The sequence below is a fragment of the Myotis brandtii genome, unplaced genomic scaffold, assembly GCF_000412655.1.
Source record: "Myotis brandtii unplaced genomic scaffold, ASM41265v1 scaffold1186, whole genome shotgun sequence".
Taxonomy (NCBI): domain Eukaryota; kingdom Metazoa; phylum Chordata; class Mammalia; order Chiroptera; family Vespertilionidae; genus Myotis; species Myotis brandtii.
This window is the reverse complement of record NW_005354120.1, coordinates 406,369-417,541: the sequence shown is the minus strand read 5'-3', so window position 1 is coordinate 417,541 and position 11,173 is coordinate 406,369. Positions and strand designations below refer to the sequence as shown.

Below are 11,173 nucleotides of genomic sequence, written 5' to 3'. Positions count from 1 at the left end.
GGGGGGGGGGGGGGGTTCATACCCAGGTTCAGGGCAGTCATTGTCCCACTGTCCTCTCTACGAGCCGAACGGCTCCATGAGCACAGTTGTCATTTCTGAGTGCCACATTTTAAACATTATATTAGCAAACTAATATGTGTCCAAAAGAAGACAACCAGGACAGTGGAATAGAACCATGCTACTCTCTGGCGAAGGCTTGAAGGAATTAGGGGTGCTCAGCCTGAAGAAGAGCAGCAAACACATGTTGCGAATGACTATCTATAGCTGGGAAGAGGGCTGTAAGAGGAAAGAGGGAGGCTGCCAGTTTTGTGCAACCCATTAGACAGGCCTCAGAATGATGGGGGCACGCTACAAGGAGCAGATTATACAGCAGTGTCATAAAGCATTGCCCAACCATCAAGGGCGACCAGCAATATGACAGCCTTCATGAGCAACAGGAGCCCCTTACCTCTCTACATTTGAACAGAAGCTAGTGGTTACTCCAAAGATGGGTAGCAACGTAGTTGATGCTGTCACTCTTGTAATCATGCTGCGTATTCACTGGAAGATACCGGTAGAGATGTTGTTGAAGCAGATTTGGTCAAGTATAACCGAGGGCCACTCTACTGGTGATTTGCTTCTATGTTTTTCTCTTGTTAATTTTGCAACCTCCTCGGTTTTCAAAAAAGCTGCTCAAGAATCCAGTGGACATGGTACAAAAAAATTCAACCCTCTTCCCCAAACACAATTAAAGAACTATTATTAAATGATCAAATTTCAAGTGCAAAAAAAAAAAATGTTCCTTGAGCAAAACACGGGCCCAATTGGGAGAAACTCCATCGGACATTCCATCATGGAAACATTATTTGCCAAATGAATTGATGAATGTTAGTCCAGGCCTTTAGCCTCTCTGTGTTTTGGGGAAACTCCCATAACTGTAGGGGAAAAGAATGTGGCCCGTTTCCCATTATGTGCTTTGTTTTCATTTACATCTGTGTATGTTTCCCAGTTTGGGGCCACCTGTCCTTGAACAGCTGGAAGCAGGCGGTATATCCAAGCGCCCTCAGCCAAAACACATTGACTCCTGATCCTTGGTATTGTCGGGGGTGGTGGCTGGCCGTGGGAACCATCCCTCCTCTGACTTTGCACAGCTGTATGTTCTAAATCACTGGAGGGAAAACTGTTTTGTATTAAATGCATTTTTTTTTTTAGATCAGAAAGCTTGTCAATTCCTCACCCATGAATGTTCTCACAGGTTACAGGCCAGTGTCTGTGTAAATTAGGCTACACTGGGAAACGCTGCAGTGAGTGCCAGGAAAATTATTATAGTGATCCACTCGGGCGATGCAGTCGTAAGTATTGCTATTTCTAAAAACATGAGTACAGTCAACCCGGTCCTACCACGAGCATGCTGTGAACCAACTGACATTCAAATTCCTTTATTTTCTAGAAAACTCAAAAAGTTTAATTCCAGTTTTGAAAATAATATTTTTTGTAGCCCTATAAAAGAAGATTTTCTTCTTCTGTACTAAACCTTTAGGCTGTATGAAATATTAGCCTAGATTCAAACTTGTAGCCTATCTTAACATTCCTCAAAGTCATTAAAATGGAACAGGCCTGTGAGATCATAACTTGTAGCCAATTTTCTGCTAGTTGGAAGCATGTTGACAAAAGCAGCTACTCTGGAGTGAATTACAGGCTGGGAGACGGCTCAGAGGAGGCCAGCAGAGGCTTCCTCAATGTGGCTCTCATGCCTCTGGGTCTACCACATAGTCACTTACTCATTTACTATACAACACACCTAGAGTGCCTACGGAGACGGCTCAGAGGAGGCCAGCAGAGGCTTCCTCAACGTGGCTCTCACTCACTCATTTACTCTACAACACAGAGTGCCTTGAGAGCTCTAGGAAGTGAACAGGGAAGACAAGGCCCTGACCTCATGGAGCTTGTGTTCTAGTGCCTCTCCTGCCATGCCTCAGCACTCGCAGGACTTAGAGATGTGCGTCCAATAGAACTTCCTGCAGAGATGGAAGTGGTCTACGTCTGCGCCGTCCAGTGTAGGAGCCACTAGCCACGTGTAGCTGTTGCACATTTGCAATGCGGCCAGTGAGAAAAATAATGGTTTATTTTATTGAATTTATTTAAATCTCTCAATAGCCCCATGTGGTTAGTAGCTACCATATTGGACAGGACAGATTTAATGTCTGGATTAGGTCCTAGGAGAAAGGATTTTTTGCATCTCTATCTAAAGTCAGCTTCCAAGAATAAGTCAATACAAAGAAATAACAGATGTGATGGGCTTATCATCATGTCACCTCTACTTATATTGTAACTCTTTCCTCCTTTCCATTCTTTCATAAATGTGCTTTTGTGACCAAAAAAAAGCCTGCATTTTCTTGTCCCACTCAGATATATATTCTGAATGGTTTTCTCCAGTCCCACGCAGTTTAAGTGGAATTACTACTTTAAAAACCAGGGAGAAATTTTGGTTCTTGGAAAATCTGTCTTCCAGAGTGCCTTTCCTTGTGTCCCTTTAATATTTCAATAATCTCATTTTATAAAAATGCTTTCATCTCTTATAGAGGAAACTTTGCAAGCGGTCAACTAAAGTCACAGACCCCACTAAAGCTCCTGGAGAAGAACGGTTAGCGAGGGGGAACCTTGGCTTCCAGCTGGGGAGGTGACTTCGTGCCACCCCCTGGCCTCTGGACCAAAGCAAACCTGCCAGACAGATGTCTAGTTGAGGGGCCTAATACGTTCATCAGTTTTTATCTGTAATTGGCATTCCTTTATTCAAGCTGGCAAATGCATTTTTAAATCGCTTGTTCCTTGCAGTTAGTCTGATTACATAGGCTAGTGATTCCCTGGCCTTTTGGAAATTGAAGTAACTTCAGTAGCTCTCTCATCCTCCATCCTTAGGCTTAATAAAAAAAAATCTAGTTAACCAAAGTGCATGTAGCATAGGGTGTGTTTTTTTTTTATTAAGACAAATTAAATTTATTTTTTTCCCTTTTTTAAAAATATTTTTTTTTATTTCAGAGAGGAAGGGAGACTATATATATATATATATATATATATCAATAATGACAGAGAATCATTGATAGGCTGCCTCCTGCATGCCCCACACTGGGGATTGAACCCACAATCCGGGCATGTGTCTAGACATGTGCCCTGATGGGGAATCAAGCCATGAGCTCCTGGTTCATAGGTTGACATTCAACCACTGAGCCATGTTGGCCAGTCTAATTTTCTCCCTTTTTTAAAAAAAACAAAACATTTTTAGAGCAATTTTAGGTTCACAGCAAAATTGAAAGGAAGGTACAGAGATTTCCCATATACTTTCTGCCCCCACAGATGCACAGCCTACCCCATGGTCAACATCCCCAAGAGAGTGGTTGTTATAATTGATGAACCTACATTGAAGCATTATAATCACCACAGTCCATAATTTACATTATGTCCACTCTTGGCATTGTCCATTCTGTGCATTTAGACAAATGTATCCATCACTATAGTGTCTTGCAGAGTATTTTCATTATCCTAAAATTCCCCCCATGCTCTGCCTATTCTGCCTACCCCCATCCCTAGCAACTATAAATCTATGTATTGTCGCAATCGTTTTGCCTTTTCTAGATTGTCCTATAGTTGCAACCATACAGTAATTAGTCTTTTCAAATTGGCTTATTTCACTTAGCATTTAAGTTTCTTCCACATCTTTTCATGACTTGAAGCTCGTTAGTGTTTAACACTGGATAATATTTTTATTGTGTAATTTTACACAGTTTATTTATCCATTCACCTACTGAAGGACATCCTGGTTACCTTCAAGTTTTGGCAATTATGAATAAAGTTGCTATAAGCATTTGTGTGCAGATTTCTGTGTGGACAAAAGTTTTCAGCCCCTTTGAGTAAATACTAAGGAGTGATCCTCCACCCTTTTTTTGAGAATGGGAAGTTCTCCTTATGAAATGGAAGACAGCATAAGTCAGCACACCCAGACTGGATTATACTGAGAAAAGGTGTGGTTATGGGAATTCTTAGAGTCTTTGACATGCCTGAGTCACCCTTGTGGACACTAGCAGTAGTCACTAGTACGCTGTCAACCATTAGATCCATGTTCCTCATTGAAATAGGTATAGAATTCACACACACTCACACTCACAGTAAAAAAATAAAAATAAATAAAAACCACCTAATTTTCCTATATAATAAAAGCCCAGCGACCAAAACAGTGGAACGACCAGAGACCAGAACTACCAGCCCCTTGCCCAGGCTGGCCCCACCCCCCAGTGGGGACCCCCACCCAGATTGGGGGCGTGGCCAGCCTGCAAACCACCTGCAGCCCCTCGTCCCAGCTGGCCCTGCCCCCCAGTGAGGACCCCCACCAGGCCTCTATCCTATATAATAAAAGGGTAATATGCAAATTGACCCTAACGGTGGAAGGACCAGAATGACCACTGGACCAGTCACTATGAGGTGCACTGACCACCTTTCGGTCCCTTTCCCCAGCTGGCAGGCTCCAATCGCCTGATGGCGAATGGGGAACCAAGGGTGGGGGTGGGGGGCCAGCTGCCGGAAGGCAGGGAAGATGGCCCTGATCACAGGCCAGGCCTAGGGACCAAACCCATGCACAGATTTCATGCACCAGGCCTCTAGTTTCTATATAAAAACCATAAACTGATTCATTGGTGGAATGAAAAGGAGACTGCTGTGTTTTAATGACCATTGCACAGATCTCTGAAATTTTAAATGTTCACCTTAGAAACGGGAGTTGGGGAGATTCTCAAGGTCTTTATTCTTGAGCTAGTTATAAGCAAAAGACCAGGTGATGACATCTCTGCTCCTTCTCTCTCTCTTTAGCATGTGACTGCAACAGGGAAGGTACCCAGAAGCCCATCTGTGACCGGGACACTGGCATGTGTCATTGCCGGGAAGGTGTCAGCGGCCAGCGGTGTGATCACTGTGCACGGGGTCACGGCCAGGAATTCCCTGCTTGTCTTCGGTGTCACTCATGCTTTGATCAATGGGACCACGCCATTTCTTTCCTCTCCAGCGCAGTGCAAGGGTTAATTAGGCTGGCTGCTAACATGCAAGATAAAAGAGAGACCCTGCCTGTCTGTGAGGCTGACTTCAAAGGCCTTGGAGAGAACATGTCTGAAATAGAAAGGATTTTAAAACATCCTGTTTTCTCATCTGGGGAGTTCTTAAAAGTCAAGGATTATCATGACTCTGTTCGGTAAGATTTGTGCTCAAGCAATAGATAGTGAAGTTCCTGATTTATCTTAACTTCTACTTTAAAAGCCTTCAGTTTAAAAATGTACTTAAATGTGTGTTGACACTAGAGAAATAGGATAGTAAATCCAGTTAATTTACTGGTGATTATGTTTGTCTGTCTCTTTTTTAAAAATAATTTTTATTTTTAAATTACAGTTGACATATAATATTAATTTAGTTTCAGGTGTATAACACAGTGATTAGACACTCATATAACTTATTAAGTGATCTAGTACCCATTTGACACCATACATAGTAATTACAATATTATTGACTATCTTATCTATACTGTACTTTACATCCCCATGATTCTGTAACTACCAATTTGTACTTCTTAATCTCTTCACCTTTTTTACACATACCCCAACCCTATTCTATGTGGCAACCATCAAAATGTCCTCTGTATACTAGTAAGTCTGTTTCCGATCTGCATGTTTATTTATTTTGTTTTTCAGATTCCACATATAAGTGAAATCAAATGATATTTTTCTTTCTCCGTATCATGTATTTCACTCAGCACAACACCCTTTAGGTTCATCCATGTTGTTGCAGATGGCAAAATTTCATTTTTTTATGGCTGAGACATATTTCATTGTATATATGTACCACTTCTTTACCCATTCATCTAATGGATACTGAGGTTGCTTCCATGTATTGGCTATTGTAAATAATGCTGCAATAAACATATGAATGCATATGTCTTTTCAATTTAGTGTTTTGGATTTCTTCAGATAAATACCCAGAAGTGGAATTGCTGGGTCATTGGCTGTCTCTTGTTATAGCCTTTGTTTTAAAGTCTATTTTGTCTGGTATAAATATTGCTACCCCAACTTTTTTTCATTTTCATTTTCATTCAATATCCTTTTCCATCCCTTTTTTTTCAGTCTGTGTGTATATTTCAATCTGAAGTGAGTCTCTTGTAGACAACATATGTAAGGGTCTTGTTTTGTTATCCATTCAGCCATGGTATATCTTTTGATTGGAACATTTAATCCATTTACACTTAAAGTAGTTATTGTCATTTTATTATTCATATTTTTTATCTTTTCTTTTTCTTCTTCTTAAAGAAGACCCTTTATTATTTTTTACCAGAGACCTGGTGCACGAATTCATGCATGGGTGGGGTCCAGCCAGCCCGCCCTGATCGGGGCCAATCGGGCCAGGCCGGCCAGGGGGAGGGGCCCTGGGTAGTTGGCAGGCCAGCCCTGCCCCTGGTTGAACTCCTGGTCGAGGGGACAATTTGCATATTACCCTTTTATTCTATAGGACTAGAGGCCCAATGCATGAAATTCGTGCAAGAGTAGGCCTTTGCAGCCATGGCTGCCTTGATCCCTCCCTCATAGCCACAGGCAGATGCCTGGATCCCTCCCTTGCAGCCACGGCTGCAGCCCTGGCTTCATCTCAGAAGGACATCAGGAAGGACGTCCGGTCTGATTAGCATATTACGCTTTTATTATCATAGATAATACTGTTTGGTGGTGATTAATTCCTTTAGCTTTCTTTTTGTCTTGGAAGCTCTTTTTATGTCCTTCAATTCTAAATTATAGCTTTGCTGGGTAAAGTAATCTTGGTTGGAGGTCCTTACTTTGCATTACTTCGAGTATTTCATGCCAGTCCCTTTAGGCCTACAAAATGTCTGTTGAAAAATCAGCTCACAGTCGTATGGGAGCTCTCTTGCAGGTAACGAACTGCTTTTCTCTTGCTGCTTTGTCTTTAACCTTTTGCGTTTTAATTATGATGTGTCTTGGTGTGGGTTCATCTTAGTTCGCAGCATCAGAGAAGAAGGTGATGGCAAATGAAAACACACAAGGTACACTCACCAACAAGGAACCTCCTTGTCACCTGTGATCATTAAAAGTTAAGACCATGTACAGAAGTAGCACTAAAAGGAACCTTGCTGGAAGCAGATTTATTCTAAATGAAGAACCGATCTTTCCCCTAGGCTGGGCAGGGGTTATGTGTTAAGAGCTGAATGTAGATTGGCTCTCTTAGACTGATTTAAATGAGCCATGTCTGAATACATGTTTTTGAAAACCCAAAGCAAAGGGAGACAGAGAGAGTATAAACAGTTGATATTAAAAGATTCAAAAACCTTTTTATTCTACTAGACCTTGGGTGCTGATCATTTTTTAAGTGAGTAATGAAATATTCCAGTTAACAAGGAAGAGATAAGTCATAAACTGAATTAGAAACTGCCAAATGAAAAATAGGGGGTGGGGAAATACATTCTAATTTTGAGGTAATTGCCCTAATAATGAGGGCAATCTATCAAATGTAATACAAGCTTCACTGTGTTTACTCTCATTTTCCCCTGTAGGAAACAAATCATGCAGCTAGGTGAGCAATGGAAAACAGTACATGAATTTCAAGATCTGGAGGAAACAATATTGAAAATGAGGAATGAATCAGACCTCATACTTGAAAATCTTCAGGAAGAAATTGATTTGTACTCCAGTGCCCGTAATGCAAGCATCATGGGTAAGAGAGAAAATGCACTTCAACTGTCTGTTTCTAGACAAATGTTTATAAAATCCATAGTACATTCCATTAGTGAGTCACCCTGTGCTTACTGCCATTGCACCCCAGCACTTCAGAACATGAAAACACACCCATTGAAGACATTATTTGTATATGAATATTTCGACTTTTTAAACATTGCAGAGCCTAGATAGTATTTGCTCAAAATAACGAATGTTTGATACTAAACAAATACCAAAGAAACCTTCTAGAGCCAAACCATGCAAGTGGTCTTGTGAAATCAGCAACTTAGAAATGCTAACATGCATAAGGAAATAAGAAAGATATGTTTCTACAGGATGTCATCCTGAGTATAAGCCACTCCATGTCCAGCAACCAAAAATGCAAAGGAATATGAAGCAAAAAGGACTTTCTCATAAGGACTTTGCAGGGGTGTGGAGTCACGTAACATACTAGAAGCCCACAATTCACATTGCATAGTTCTCAAAAAATGAATGGGGGCTGTGTCGAAGCCAAGATCAACTTGGAGGAGAAATGGAACTCTGAAGCAAACCTTAGATTAGCTCTTCTCCTGATCGCTGATGAGATCTCTGTTATACTTGGAAATGGACAACTTGATACTACCAGGGGAGGCGGCACGGAACTTGTTCACACCTAACCCATCTAATTGGGAGGTGAAGCGAAAATATGCATGAAACTCACCTCAAAGGCCGTAACACTGTCTGCTTTTCTCTGCTCTGTGTGTATGCTCCTGTTTTTCATCTGATCTTGACTTTAAAGAGAAAAAATACATGACAATTATGACCCTAAAGGAAGACTTAATTTAGTGAACTATCCATCGATGATACTCAATAAATCCTATGTCAAGAATAAGGAATTTGTTCTGATTCCTAACCTGGAAGAAGGGGCCCACTGAAACAAGCCAGGAAGAAGAATGGAAAACTGCCCTCAGGCGAAGCCTCTCAAACTTGCAGTCCAATAGCAGTTCCTGAGGTTTTTCTCAGTGCCTGACACTGTGCTGGGGAGATGAACACTCAAAGTCCTTGTCCTTAAGTTATTCCAATCTAGTGGGAAGACAGGCATATAAACAATTGCAAACAAAAAGACTAAATTAGGGCATCTTCAATTGCTTCCAGGACAGAGCAGTGAAAATGAAATTCCTTCTGACTTTATTGGAAAAGGCTTCAGGGAGTAGGTGACAATTGAATTGGGCTTCACAGACTGAAGATAAATTTGCCAGAAAAAGGAAGAAAATCATCCCAAATAATAGGAACATGGTTTTGTTTTATGTTAAACGAAAATCACGTATGTTAAGAATATGTTAGTGTAACAACAAGGAAGGTTTAAAAGATAAGGTATGGTTGGTGCCTGGATTCTGGTTATGTAGGGTGCAAAGAGTAGGACCGTGGGCCTCTGTTTCCTAAAATATGGAGTTATAGTTTATAGCCCTAATTTACCACCATTTACATTAAAAAATACCATATTATTTTTATGAATTTGCATTTTAATAACAATATGGGAAATATAGAGAAGTGCTTAAGGACATTGGCTCCATAGTCAAACCACCTGCCTTCAAATCCTGGCTTCGCCTCTGACTAGCAGTGAGACCTCAGGCAAATAGATTACTTCATCAGAGCCTCATTTCCTCACTTAGAAGGTGAGGGTGGTCACAGTAATAAACGTCTCACAGTGCTTTGAGAAGGTTAAGGAAGAGCATTGATAGGAAATGCAGGCCTATAGAAAGCACTCTACAAATGCTAGCTATTGTCATCAGCCTCAACATCAGAGGTGAGCAAAAGACAGCCTGCCAGCAAACCCTACCCACAGCCTGTCTTTGTGAATAAAGTTTCATTAGAAGACAACCTCCCCTATTTATTTACTATTGTCTGCTGCTGCTTTCACACAACAATGGCAGAGTTGAGTCATTGTGACAGAAGCACTATGGCCGGGAAACCTACTAAATAAAACACTTATCCCCTGACTCTTCGCAGAACAAGTTTGTCCACTCCCACTCTATATAATTAGGTGAATTTAGTTGGATTATCTCATTAGGGTTCATAGTTAATGCATAATTAATACATTTGTGGAACACTTTACAAAGTATTTTCATATCTCACTCAATCCTCACAAATTATTATCACCAATTTACAGATAAGGAAACTCAATCTAAGAGATTAAACAATTTGATCAAGGACCTAGCCAGACCGTAAAAGGTGAACCAACACTCAAACCCATGTCTGCAGATTTGAATCTTAATATTCTATATCTATCATATCTATCTATATGTATATATATAAAATACTACATCTAATCCTTCCTCATAGAAGTGTACATTCAAGGAAGAGAATGTTGACTTTTTGTACTGTCATTAAGACAAAGATAGTGGCCAAATTGTGAAATAATTATCTTAATAGTCAATGTATAATTTCATTTGTTTTCAAAACATTTATCTTACTTCAATTTATGTTGATGTAGATTTCTCAGAGAACATCAAGAAGTATTATCACAGATCATCATCTGCTGAAAAAAGAATTAGTGAAACTACTTCCATCATAAATATCTCTGAGAAAACCAGGATTGACTTACTTACCGTCTTAGATACATTAACCTCAAAAGAAAACTTGTCATTGGAAAAATTAAAACAGATTAAGATACCAGATATCCAAATACTGAATGAAAAGGTAAATATTCATACAGTGAGTAAAAATGTTTGTGGCTTCTACTTGGTCTCTTCAATTATATTTTCCTGTCTTACATCTTACTTATTTTTTATTTCTTCTGTAAATGTATAAATATATATTACATATATAAATGCTCTGTTAACAATGTATAAATAATATAAATATATGTATTTTTATTTCTTAAGTCAAAGTTTAAGAACAATCAAAGAGTAAAAATTGTGCCTTCATTTTATTATTTTACATTATTTACTCTTTCCCAAAGAGTACAGATTTCTCCTCCTGCCTCATTATAAGTAAAAGGTAATTTTTATTTATTTAAAGGAAATTAACAGGGAAATGCTAGACATTTGACAATTTCCCCCAAAAACTGTAAGTATAAAAATGGCACGGATTGGCACAACGCTGATAACAAATAATTTAGATACTGATTCAGTTCCCTAGGAAACATGTAATGGGTCACTTCTATACACTAAGCATGAACAGCTATTGAAGAAACACGTACGAGTAGAGCAGTGCCTTGCCTCCATGAACCTGGATGGCATTCAGAAAAAATCTGCCCGCGAGTGGCTTTTTCACAGAAGTCATTTCTCCGTCAGGTGTGTGGAGAACGAGGGGACATGCCATGTGTGCTCTCGTCATGTGCTGGCCCAAGCTGTCATGACTCCCTGACCCTCTCGAGGAACGCCCTTCAGAAAGCTCAAGAAGCAGAGTCCATGATTCAGAATTTGAGCAGCCAGGCTGCAGGTCTGAAAAATCAGGTA

The 11,173-nt window shown here is 40.1% G+C and overlaps 1 protein-coding gene across 1 annotated transcript in view; it reads left to right on the top strand.

Annotated features, from left to right (window-relative positions):
- LAMB4 (laminin, beta 4) overlaps positions 1-11,173 on the top strand; it is a 98,448-nt gene that overhangs the window by 66,849 nt on the left and 20,426 nt on the right. The window contains exons 24-28 of the mRNA XM_005858468.2: positions 1,235-1,331; positions 4,840-5,215; positions 7,571-7,731; positions 10,207-10,412; positions 11,009-11,170. Coding sequence (XP_005858530.1) covers positions 1,235-1,331; positions 4,840-5,215; positions 7,571-7,731; positions 10,207-10,412; positions 11,009-11,170 — 1,002 coding nt within the window. The remainder of the gene's footprint in view (positions 1-1,234; positions 1,332-4,839; positions 5,216-7,570; positions 7,732-10,206; positions 10,413-11,008; positions 11,171-11,173) is intronic.